This window comes from Budorcas taxicolor, chromosome 19, assembly GCF_023091745.1.
Source record: "Budorcas taxicolor isolate Tak-1 chromosome 19, Takin1.1, whole genome shotgun sequence".
In the NCBI taxonomy this organism is placed as follows: domain Eukaryota; kingdom Metazoa; phylum Chordata; class Mammalia; order Artiodactyla; family Bovidae; genus Budorcas; species Budorcas taxicolor.
The window spans coordinates 13,360,907-13,373,713 of record NC_068928.1 but is presented as its reverse complement, the minus strand read 5'-3'; the positions used below and the strand labels follow the sequence as shown (position 1 = coordinate 13,373,713).

The following is a 12,807-nucleotide window of genomic DNA, read 5'->3' as shown; positions in this document are numbered from 1 at the left end:
TTTTGACTGCACTGGGTCTCCGTTGCTACAGGCGGCCTCTCTCTCGCTTTGGTGCGCTGGCTTCTCATCGCAGTGGCTTCTCTTGTTACAAAGCCCTGACTCTAGAGCATGGCCTTCAGTCATTGTGGCTCACAGGCTCAGTTGTGGCGTGTGGGACCCTAGTTCCTGGGCCAGGGATCCAGTCTGTGTCCCCTGCATTGGCAGGCGGATTCTTAACCATGGGACCACGAGGGAAGTCCCGTAAATATCCTTTCTATACCACTGGTAGCACAGTCCCTTTGCTCCAGTTTATCCATCAGCAAACCTGACCAGTTTGTAATTTTGCTGCTTATAAAGAAATTTTTGGGGCTTCCCAGGTGGTGCAGTGGTAAAGAATCTACCTGCTAATGCAGGAGACGCCAGAGTCCCCTGGAGAAGGAAACAGCAACCCACTCCAGTATTCTTGCCAGGAAGATTCCACGGACAGTCCATTGGGGTCGCAAAGAGTTGGACAAGACTGAGCACGCACACACACACACACACACACACACACACACACACACACACACAGATTTGGGTCTTGCAGTGGGTGGCATTGAATCCAGCCTCGGCTCACACCAGAGGCTGCCCCATCCTGTGCCACCAGTATGCCACTGTGTCCCTTCTCTAGCCCCAGCCCGCCAGCTGCCAACCAGCTCTCCAGTGATACAATAGGGGCAACAAAGCAGGCAAGGGATTTGCAACCCTGGGTCTCTGTATTAAGGGACTATATTTTGGAACCCCCAAATATTCTTGGTCTCATCGGCACTGGTCCCGTCTCCCTAGAGGTTTAATTCCATTCACCCTTGGATGTATTCCTGGAGAAACATTTACACAGTAATATGTGCTGCGCCACTTAAAATTGTTAATTGGAGATTGAATTACTTGTCAGCTTTTAAAAATGTAGTCCTCTCAGGTCAAGGAGGAGGGTGTTAGCACCAGGAGTAGATGAGCTATTACATTTTTTTCTTCCCCTTCCTCTCTTCACTCCCCCTCCCTCCTCCTCTCTCGCATCCTTTCTCCTTTCCTTTGTCCCTATTTTAACACTTCTTCCTTCTTCCCACCTTTTCTTTCTCATTTCTCTCTCCTTTCTGCCTTAACCAAACCTTTATCAATGACCCGACACATCCCAGAGTGACTTCAGTGTCTAAAATCATGGAGGAAATCCAGTGATGACAGTTGCTCAGGAAATTTACAAAGCCCCTCCTGAAATCCTCTTGAGAGTGGAGATACCCTAATGAGAAAGAGGATGGACTCCACCTGCATAGCTGAATTCTTAGATCCACCAGGAATGTTTAAAGGGGAAAAGGTTGGATAAAGTGGGAGAAAACAGCAGCAGAATTTTCATTTTTTAATGCATTGATATGCATCATTATTTTTCACATTTGCAGCACACAATTGCAAATATTTGCTTATAAGTCTGAGGGGCCCTGATGTAATATGTATATATCAGGACAAAAGCAATCTTTTTTGAAAAAAATTGAGCTAAAGTTGCATCTATGAAACTTGGAAGGCTCGAAAGCCTGTATGCTGACAAATATCCTGACAAGTAAATACTACACTCATTCAGTATTACACAGTGATTTCATTTGCACAGAACCTCACAATACTCTGCCACTTCACTCAAACGTCTGGAGCACTGGGGAAGGGAAGAAACGAGTTTATCTTGATCTCCAAAAAGGGATTTAAGGGCGAGAGCAGGCGGTATATTAGACTGTTTTCATTGCCTGTCAGCTGGGGTAAACCTGAGCTGTCTGCAGCGTCTCCAGATAAGCAGCCACAGCAGCAGTGGCTCAGGCGTGTGTGTGTGTGTGTGTGTGTGTGTGTGTGTGACTGCATTCATTTGTACTGCCTGTGCATCTCAGAATTTCTGAAGGCTCTGCAGCATCTTTCACGGAGCCTCTAACATTGACGTTCTGCTAATCACTGGCTAGAGGCAGTGCCCTTGATTCCCAGGTCCGCCAGCTGGAATGACTGAGTGCTGGCTGAGGCTTAATTTTATGTGGAGAGTGAACGGAGATCCTCTTTCAGGCTGAGCCCTCATTCAGCTCTGTCGGCATCGACACTCTTCAGCAGGGGACCTGAGATGGTGCCTGTTCCTAGTATTTCATGGCACTGCCTCTCGACTCAGACTTGGGAGGAGGCAGCAAAGTAGGGCCTCAGCAGAGTCCCCTGTTTTGAGTGGTTCCTGTGTTTAAGTGGTTATTGATGCTGATGGGCAGATAAAGCAAGAGTTTGAATCATGTAGTGTAAAGTGTGCAAGGAATAATTTCAGAAATGGAATGTGGCAAGCAGCATGACCTCTACACGAATGGGTGTGTCCAGGTTGTAAAAAACTGATGAATGAAGCTCACCTACTTCACGAAAATGTTCTGTTGATGAGGGTTGTGTACCCTGGGTTTTACCATAGAAGGTTGGTAGGGCAACAGATCGAAGACTGTAACAGTCGTTCTGTCTAGGTGGGTCATTTTCTCTGCCCTCCTGATGCTCATCAGGGTTAACGTAACTGCTCCAGTGCCATCATTTCAAAGTTGGGCAGAATGGGTTTAGTCTTTGCCCAGATTCAGCTTCTGCAGTTGGAGCTTTTGTTGTGAAGTATTCTGAAATCATTAAGACCACTTGAGTCAGCCCTGACCCCTGTCAGTCAGGAGCTGTTGTACGCCCTCATTCTCCTGGTGCATGCTGCAAACATATGGTCATTGAAGATGAACTGGAGGCTCCTGCCTTCTCTTCCCCAATTGTTAAGTAGCCATGATTGTTTGCATTTGTTTGTGGTTAGTGAAGGAGGCGTCATTTTTTGTGTGTCCTTCTCCTCTGCACCTGCCCCCACCCCCTACCGCCTACCTCCTGCGATAAGGCTGACCAGAGAGAGCTCTTCGGATAGTCTGTCTGTCATATAATTTTTATCTTTAGTTCCCAAATGTAATGAATCCTCTCAGATGGCAAACGTTTCTTTAGCCCAGGATGGTGTTCTTGGCTATAGTAAGCCCTGGTTTTCTTCCTCAGAGGAGAAGAAATGTAGAAATACTGCTGCCTTCTCAGAACAATGCCAAGATGTCAGAACCTGAGTTTCCACTGGTAAAGGGAAGACATGCTAAGTAATTAACTCCTGCTCCTTCCTGATCTGACTCCCATTAGATGTAAGAATATGGGGTGGAATGGGTGGACAAGGAAGCCTCCAGGAGGAACCCAGTTCTGGAGGCTCTCTTCCTCTTTGAAATGAGTGGGGCAAAGATGTCTGAGGAAGGTGTATTTGAACAGCTAAGCATCTCTTCGTCAGTTTCAGTCCCTTTTTCTGAGATTGGTTCTCTATGGGGCCTTACTGATTTGGGAGAGGCGTGAGGTTCTAAGTGGTTGGACGTTATCAAGTCCTAGAGACAGGGTTTCATGGGAAAGGAAATAGCATTTCTGAGTACAGAATAGCCCTAGCTGTTTTCTTGCTTCTAGGCAGCAAGGCATTCTGGGCCCCTGACATACTCTCTGGGTATCAGATATTCAGGGTCAGTGCAGTGTCTCCTTTTTATTTCTTTTCCCCCTTTCCAATTTTATTTTAATAATTAAAAATACTGCTGATCACACCAAATGACTTCTGGCAGAGAGGCAGTCTGTCCCAGAAGGACCAGCTGTGGGCCATCGGGTTTATGACGTCCATAAAACCAGAGCCAGATCGGAGCGCGGCCTCCCTGAGTGACAGGGCTTCTGCCTCCACCAGGGTCCCCCGTCATCTGACTGCTCTGGACATTTGCTGGGGGTTGGGTTTGTTGTTGTTGTTTTTTTTTTTTTGCTCTGTCTTGTTTCCTGGTGCATGTGCAAGTGTGCATGTGTGCACACATTTAAAGATAGAAAGGAAACAGGTATGTAATGCCCTCTGCCTGTTAGAAAGACTAAAGCCATAAAAATAACAAACGGCGTGTATTTGCTAGAATGTCAAAGTTATGAGTTTATTTTGTAATGATGTGCTCCTGCCTTCATGAGGTAAACTGGCCGTGGCGGAGGTGTTATTAGTAATATGGACGCAGTGGAGCAGAAAGCCAAGTGACCGAGAGATCAGTGTATCAGTCAGGGAGAGGGCAAATGGAAAGAGACAGCAGGAGAATGAGAAGAGAACCGCGGCGCCTGGGCTGAGATGAAAGACAGACCGGGTGGAGGACGGGAGCCCAGTGGCCAGATTCGGCTTCCCCGCTTCCAGAGGCTCCTTCAAAGGCGCTGCTGGGCATGTCGCTCAGCTCAGAGGTGCCTGTGAAGGCTTGTCTCTCTGCTTCCCTAGTAAGGAAAGCAGAAATCTGAGAGCCATTTTGCCTCCCATATTCCTTTCAGAAGAGTCTCTTCCACCTTTCCTCCTGCTGTGTAGTTGCTAAGTGAGTGTCTGATTCTTTTGTGACCCTGTGGACTGTAGCCCTCCAGGCTCCTCTGCCCATGGAATTTTCCAGGCAAGAATACTGGAGTGGATTGTGATTTCCTTCTCTAGGGGTTCTTCCCCACCCAGGGATCGAACCAGCGTCTGCTGCATTGTCAGGCGGATTCTTTACCAGTGAGCCCCCTGGGAAGCCTGCCCCTCTTCCCTTTGTAGCTGAAGCTAAATGGAACCCAGGCCAGCTGGGTCCCAGAGAGGTGATGGCTCTGGCTGCCCCCTTCCTCAGCCTTCGGCAGGTCTTGATCCCGGGGCTGACCCAGCCTGTAGGGGAGCCGCTCACAGCTCTGAACAGGAAGGGGCAAAATGGGAATATACAGGTAGAATTCGCTGGTCTCTCCTTTATTAGGTTCTCCCCCAGAGGCTGGAAATGAATAAAAGTAAGGAATTTTGTGTTGTGGTTATTTTCCAGAGGAGGAGGAGAAAGGGGAAAGAAAGAAAAGGTAACATGCAGTAAGCGGCTCCACAACTGTTACGAGCTCTCCAGGGCTACCGTAGATGACTGGCAATTACTACACACTCAGCAGTTTGCAGGAGTCTGTGGTCAGGCTGCCCAGCTTCCATCTGCTGGGTCAGAAAACCTCCCTCCCCAAAAGAAATCATTAACCAATCTTCAAGGGGAAAAGAAACCCTACAGTTTCCGAGTCGAAGAATGTTCTTTCTTTTTTTTTTCTTTTTTAACTTTATGGTTTCCAATCACAGGTGCCCTTTACCCTCACAAGAGCTAAACTCCTCCAGGGGTGGATAGACCAGGAAATTGAGACCCTGAAGTCCCTGGCACCTGGGGAGGAAAGGACCCAGGAGAAGTGGGTTTGGGCATAAATCATAGCCCAGTGCCCAGCAAACAAAGAGGACTTTAGGCTCAAGGCTGCATGTATGTGTCATGAGTTGCTTCAGGATTTCACTTGAAACATCAAATGTAAAGGGGAAAAGTAACCCTTGGAAAAAATGATGAGTCCATACCTCTCGATGCTTCTGTTTAACTGAGACTCGTTGCTCGAGGGTGTCAGCAGCCAAGCACTCCCCCTTCTGCGTCTGCAGGCAGCAGCCTGGCGTGGCCTGCGTCTCGGGGCCCCAGCGTTACCCTCCGCTGTGATCTCCCCCGAGAGCCCAGGATGCCACCACGCATCCGTGGTGGCTGATAGAGAGGGGCTTGCTGGTGTTTGAACTGCAGCGGAGAATGTGGTTGTCTAAAACGCCCTTTGTGTCTTCTGAGTTTTCTTTTTAGGACAAAGGTCCAGACAGTCCCTCGACACAGCCCACAGAGGCCGGGCTCTCTGTCTTGCAGAAAAAAGAATCCATTTTAGTGGCAGTTACAAGGCAGACCTTGCCTGTCTCTCTGACTGGATGAACGCCTTCTCTCTGGCCTGTTTCTCTAGGTCCTCGGGAGGGAAGTATACACCTCGAACAACCAGCTGGGGGGCATTCAGATCATGCACAACAACGGGGTGACGCACAGCACCGTCTGTGATGACTTTGAGGGGGTGTTCACCGTCCTGCACTGGCTGTCTTACATGCCGAAGGTGAGTCCTCCCCGCTTGCTGCCAGCACCGAAAAGCCCGAAGAACCCGGCCTTTTCACCACAGCTCACTGCCTCAGCATGTGAGACTTGTTTATGGGAGAAGGATTTTTTTTCTTACAAAATATTCTCTAGAAGCTGTTGATTTCTTTCTTTTTTTTTTTTTTTTTTCTTAAAGCCATCTTTTGCCTCCTACCTTTCTTTAAAAACGCCTTTGGATTGCAGGGGTCAGGCCCGCTTCTGATGATTTCCAGCCAGGGAAGCCTTGAGTCCTGTCTAGGCTCAGACCCCAGCTTCTCACTGTGGAGCTTTCCCCTGTGTCGTCGGTGTCCACCCCTCTAGGGGACTTCCCAGAGAGCCTGGGCGCACTGAAGTCAAGAGTCCAATCGCCGCACTTTCTACCAGGCTCCCACGTGAGACTTGGCAAGCTGCACCTGTTCCTCAGGGCCTGGCTCTCGATTGGGGTGCTTCCAGCTGATGGATGGGACTAACGGGTGTGCTTCCGTATGTGGGTCCTGCTCTCTCTGTCTGTCACGGTTGTTGCTGAGTTACGAGTTGTTCACCGACCGCTGTGCTCTTTCCCTCCCGTCGCCTTCTAGAGTGTATACAGTTCAGTTCCTCTCCTGAATTCCAAGGATCCAATAGACAGAGTCATCGAGTTTGTGCCCACGAAGGCGCCGTATGACCCTCGGTGGATGCTGGCAGGCCGGCCTCACCCAAGTATGTGCATGTTAGAGGGTCTGTGGCACCCTGGCCCTCATGCTTTCAGTCTTTCCTTCCGTCACTAACCGATTCCTGCCCAATAGCATGTGACAAAGGAAAGAGAGCCCCTGTAGTACCTGGGAATGAGGGAAATCTGGAAAAACAACAGCTCTCTGAAGAAAAAGGTAGAAAACCCATCAAGAGCAAATGAAAAAGGAATGAAATCAGCTGTTGAGTCAGTTCTAAGCACTGTAGTCATTAGTACGTTTCTTCTGTTTATTCTGTTATTGGAGCCATTATTACCTAATGGCCGCAAAAAACTTTAAAACAGTTAAATATAAGCCATAAAGTCAAAGAGTGATCGGACCAGAATCTGCGAGCATCTAGTCTGTGTAAACAGACGCTTCATTTATTCTGCGGCCACTTTTGAAGCTGTGTTTCTCCGTTCAGTGCTGTCAGGCCCTAGTGGGGGCACGGGCTCGCTCCTTGCAGTAGTAAGGACGCTGTTAGTTGTGGTGCCTGGGTTTAGTTGCTCCGCAGCGTGTGGGATCTTCCCAGACCAGGGACTGAACGCAGGTCCCCTGCATTGGCAGGCGGTTTCATACCCACTGTACCATCAGGGAAGTTACTGTCCTTCCCTGGTTGGAAGACAGAACTTTTAATTTGATAGCTATATTGAGCTAGAACAAGCCCTTCCTCCATATTTATCTAATATATCCCTCTGTTTGGGGGCTTATTTTACCAAACTTAAAAAGCAACAACAGGGGAAAAAAGAGGTAACTCCACCTAAGGCAAATGTACATCCTTGTTTGTCAGTCCACTTGGCGATTTTAACAAACTTTATTTAGCAGGAAGTTCTTTTGTGAAGCCCCAAATCCTCCTGCTACATTTCGAATCTACCTTTTTAGGCTTTTGGGGAAAGTGTTTGTTCTTTTTTGCATGTTTCTTGCAACTATTCCCTCCCCCACCCCCCTTCAAAGGGCTGTATTTAAAAGAATGGAATGCAGAAGATAGATTTAAAAGTCATTGTGATTTTGCTGAAAGAGAAAGAGGTATTCAGGGACTTCCCTGGCAGTCCAGGGGTTAAGACTTTGCGCTTCCAAAGCAGGGTGCATGAGTTGGATCCCTGGTTGGTGAACTAAGATCCCCATGCTCTGTCGTGCAGCCGAAGAGATAAAAAAGAAAAAAAGAATTTTTCCTAAGGAAAGCTTAGTAATGCTATGTGGGCACCCCCTGAAAAGCCAGGTGGGACTGTGAAGCACTTCCATATACACCATCTTATTTGGATTTCCTGTTTCTCAGAGATAAAATGAGATGACCACTGCACAAGCTCAGAGAAGTTAAGTGATTTGAGCAAGGTCACACAGCTAATACTTAGGAGTTTGGCTTAATTCGGAAACCTAACTATAGACAGAAAAATCACCAGAGTAGGGTTGACTTTAATTTAAAACCTTACCTGTTGCCGCCAATGCCCTTTCTTGTTAATCTTAATAAAATTAAATAGTTTTTCTGACATAGAAAAGTCACCATAGTAATCTTTGCTCTACCTCTCATTTTTAGACCAAAACTTATAATAAGAGCCACGAGCCTAAGATATCTATCAGTCATAAAATGCAGGACTTTTCTGGGAGAAATCAGAACAAGACCTAATGAGTGTTCTCCTGGGAATAATGCAGAGCCATGTTAAGTGGCTTCTACGTTCTACTGATGAACTGAACATGACCTGCTCTTTGAGGGGGCCCAGTAAAGCCCACCGATAATACCTGTAGCCCTCCAATGACTCCCCTCCATCAACCAACATATTAGGCAGGAGGGATTTTAAAGACAAAATATTTCCACTTTGAAATGAATTCTGTAGTTCCAAATCATTGTTATTGAAGTAAGAACCATAAAATGATCCAAGCATACGAAGTTAAAACTTCAGTATCCTGGGCTTCCCCGGTGGCTCAGTGGTAAAGAATCCACCTTCCACGGCAGGGGGCATGGGTTCAATCCCTGGTCTGGGAGGGTCCCACATGCCTCAGAGCAACCAGGCCCAGGCACCAGGACTGCTGAGCTCGTGCTCTAGAGCCTGAGAGCGGCAACTAATGAGCCCACGTGTCCTAGAGCGCATGCTCTGCAACAAGAGAAATGCCCACGCAGCAGTGAAGACCCAGCACAGCCAAAAATAAATAAATGAATACAATTATTTTTAACCAAAACTTCGATAACCTGAGGCACTTAGAAGTTTGGTTTAGAACCCTCGTCAAAATCTGAACCCTTTTTCAGGAGTTGAACAGATGTGTGTGCACATGTAGATGGGCATTATCCTGGCTATTATTAATGAGAACCGCAGAATAAAATGAATTTGTGATAAACTAAGTTTTCTAGTTTTTGGATAATATTTTTTTCATCAACTCCGTAGTAATTCATCCTGCTGTCTCTGTGCAGCTAACACTCGCTCCCAAATCGAGTGACTTCAGATTTTAATTTAGTGGAAGCGTTAAAGAAAGCAGATGATTCCCTGTGATAAGTTAAAGCAGATATCTTCTAGGTGAAAAGTTAAAGTCATTTATTAGAGGAGATAGTGCCATGATATTCTTCAAACTGACGCCCAACACGAGCCCAGAATCTAAACTATCGGCTTTGGGCTCATGATAGAGAGATAATTTTGAAATGGATGATCACATTTTACACGGGGGCCATAGAAGCAAGGGATGTAGAACACAGTAATTACAAGTTTAGTCTTGATAAAACACTCTCCATCCCGTTTAAGTCAGCAGAGGTTAGCTTGCTCGGATCTCCACTTTTAATTGGTTTTGGACTTGGGTTTTTAGGGGGCGGAGGGCCACGTTCAAATTAGAAGACTCACTGAGAAATGGTGAGCTGAGAGGGCAGCTAGGAAACAGCTGTTTGCAGAGGCTTTGATGAGGCCTTGGTCAAACATGGATACCTGTGGAACAGAAGTTGTTTCTCTTAAAGTAAGATGTTGAAAGTCATGTGTCTTGCCAGTGAAGGAAATCCCGTGCACAAGGGAGGTTAATGACATTAAGTGTAGGTATCAGAACCTCCTATTTCTGATACCTTTTAAGAGTGTATGGGCATGGCCCTTTCTTTTAGTAGGATTATCCTTGTCAGCGGTAAATAAAGCAAGTGTATCTTGTTGCTTTTCTAGCAGAGAAGCTCTTCCCCAAATTGGGGTCCTCATCTGATCATTTATATTGATACTTATCATTTGCCTATCTTCATATTTCCATTGAAAGAAAATCAGTGGAATCAAATTTTAAAATATTACCTGTAATAATTCAATCCTGTTTCCCTCCTTCAATGCAGAGCATGACTGTTACATGAATACAGTTTGTGCTATAATGATATAACAACAGCAAACAAAAGGAGATCAGTGGAATCAAACAAAATTGTAAGCTAAGTTTTAAAGTAGAAATAGACATTTTGAAAACATCTTTAATGACTCGGCTGCCTTTTGACAAATGTTTGTGGTGTTTCGTGAAAGAAGCCAGGTTATTTATTTAAAAGCACACAAACTCTGCTAGCTGAACCCCATCGTTTAACAATAAATGATGCTTTCGCTGATAAATGATTCTTTTTATTCAGACTAGCAAATGAAATAGGAGATGAGGTCTGAAGGCAGATGAACATTGAGCTGCCTAATGTTTCCATCTACGGTAATATGTTTAAAAACAACAACAGACTCCCCCAAATAACCCCTCAGGTCCAACCTTCCACTTGCCAGTTCTGGTGTATTTTGAATGAACTGATGATCTTTATTTTCTGTTTCCTTGCTTTCCCTCCTGTAGCCCAGAAAGGTCAGTGGTTGAGTGGATTTTTTGACTACGGCTCTTTCTCAGAGATCATGCAACCGTGGGCACAGACTGTGGTGGTTGGCAGAGCCAGGTAAGACCTGTTTTGTTATGGAAGCAATAAGATGAGGTGGTTAGATAGCATCACCGACTCAGTGAACATGAATTTGAGCACACTCCAGAAGGTAGTGAAGGACCGAGGAGCCTGGTGAGCTGCAGTCCTTGGGGTTGCAGAAAGTTGGACAGGAGTTGGTGACTGACCAACAATAACAAAGGGCCATATAGGTTTTTACCATTAATGCTCTCTTTGGCTAAATTTTCTAACAGTACTGGATTATAGTCATGCCCGAGGCAGCCTGACTGGAGCCCTGGTTCCCAGTGGTCATTCAGCATGTAACTCCAGTGACGCATTTAGTCTGAAGTCTGGTTTTGACAACATTTCCTTTTCATAATGCCAAAAGCAAAGCTCTCTGGGGGCCGTAAAGCCCAACCACAATAGCTCACCAGCGACACCCCCCTACCACGACCTTCAAAGAACACTTACTTTTAAGAGTAGTTTCCCAGTGAATCAGACTCATCCACTTCTCTCTGTGACCCCCCTGAAAGATCGGTGTAACCGGAAGAAGTTCCGTCAGGGCATCGAGATCATTCTGCTAATAAATGCACTGGACTGGCTTATCATCAGATTTGAATTACAAAAAAAAAAAAAAGAAAAAAAGGAGTTGACCTGAAACGGGTAAAATAAGCTGGAATAGTTTGCAGGAATACCTCTATTTTTCAAGTGGGAAATCGAAGTTTCTATTAAATTTTAATACCCACTCTGAGAAGCGCTTCACTCAACAGCGAGCCCTGCACGGAATAATCTGTGCCGCTCGCCGTAACGAGCACCTGCCAAGGCTGATCTTAATCTGGCCCCGCGTCGCGGAGACACGCCGCCCCGGGGACCCACATCTGGAGCTCACCTGCCTCTCGGGGGCAATCAGTTTCCCTTATCTTGGTGAAAAGTGGCACCTGCTCCAGATTCTCAAGCATGCCACGTCGGGGGGAGATTTAGATTCCAGCCTCGAAAATAATTCTAGGCTTTGTGGTTGTCTCCGCCCAGCTGGTCAGCAGACCTCCTGTTGCCAATGACAAGGAGCCATCAGATGGCAAATCCCACAGACGGGCTCTTTCCCTGTGGGTCTGAATAAGAGTCAGCCTGGAGTTGGCCCCAGCCCTGGTTCCCTGGGACTAGTTCCAATTTTTTCCCTGGCATCCCAGGCTTCTGCCTTACCATCGGCTTCCAAGTCCCAAGGAGGATTATTCTTTGTGTCTAGAGAAGTCCCACTGGGGAGAGAGCCCCCCTACTTGGGACCTATTGGTTTGTTATAGGGAGTCTTTGAAGGACACTGGGACCAACTTTTTGGGAAAGCATCTCTCAACTATACTCTGCTTCAGTTTTCCCGTCCGTAGAAAACATGCCTGATTTTAAGCCTCAGATAAACCAAACCTTTGTTAATGTCTTTAAGATCCTCCCATGGGAAATAAGAGAATAATGCTTTCCACTTATGATGGGAAGAGGGCTTGTTCTACGAGCAAGATCAGTCAAGCTTGGCTTCGGTTAGCTCCGCCATTGTTTATTGCAGCACTCACCCTGACTCTCTTTCTTTCCATCTGATGAGTTCTGGGCTTCTCACTCCAAACCACATACGCATGCTCACAAGTATATAAAACACAAATGGAGCCAGCTTCTTTCTAAAGCAATGGCATTTCGAGAAATAAATATAAATGTATTCTTCTGGGATTGTTACTGTAAGTGCTGCCAAAACTCATCTTTGGTATGTATGTTTGGAATATGTGTGCTATTGGCTGTAAATTGTCTTTTATTATTCCATGGCACCTTGTCCAGGGACACACTATAAAACAAGATGTAGCATCTTCATGTGCTAGCCTGATAAAATTTATATGAAGTATAATAGAAAACAGAAGTTGTTCTGAGCTGTTTTCAAGTTCAATAAATAACTGTAATACTCGGATAAAGATGTTCTTTATTAGGTCACATGGGCCCTAATATATAAGTTATAAGTTACCGATTTAGGGTGGCTTTTGCAATTACAAGTTTCCAGTTGGATTGTTAATCATTGTGAACAGAAATATTTCTGAACCCTCCTGTGTACCTGCCGCTCGTTGTCTGGTTGTCTAGAGGGCTTTTGGTTCTGATTCAGTGCAGGCAAGTGACAAGGGGGTGGGTGGTCCCCACTCTGGCCCCTGTCAGGCCTCTTGTGATGACAGGAATCCATCTCCAGTAGCCAGAGTGACAACTAAACACCATCCTCCATGGAAAAGTTTGTTATGGAGATGCTGTGGGGAATGAGAGCCTA

The 12,807-nt window shown here is 46.2% G+C and overlaps 1 protein-coding gene across 2 annotated transcripts in view; it reads left to right on the top strand.

Annotated features, from left to right (window-relative positions):
- Window positions 1-12,807, top strand: part of ACACA (acetyl-CoA carboxylase alpha) — a 240,065-nt gene that overhangs the window by 190,277 nt on the left and 36,981 nt on the right. For both annotated transcript variants that reach the window (XM_052657738.1, XM_052657739.1), the window contains exons 46-48: window positions 5,809-5,952; window positions 6,548-6,668; window positions 10,445-10,541. In XM_052657738.1, the coding sequence (XP_052513698.1) occupies window positions 5,809-5,952; window positions 6,548-6,668; window positions 10,445-10,541 (362 nt within the window). The remainder of the gene's footprint in view (window positions 1-5,808; window positions 5,953-6,547; window positions 6,669-10,444; window positions 10,542-12,807) is intronic.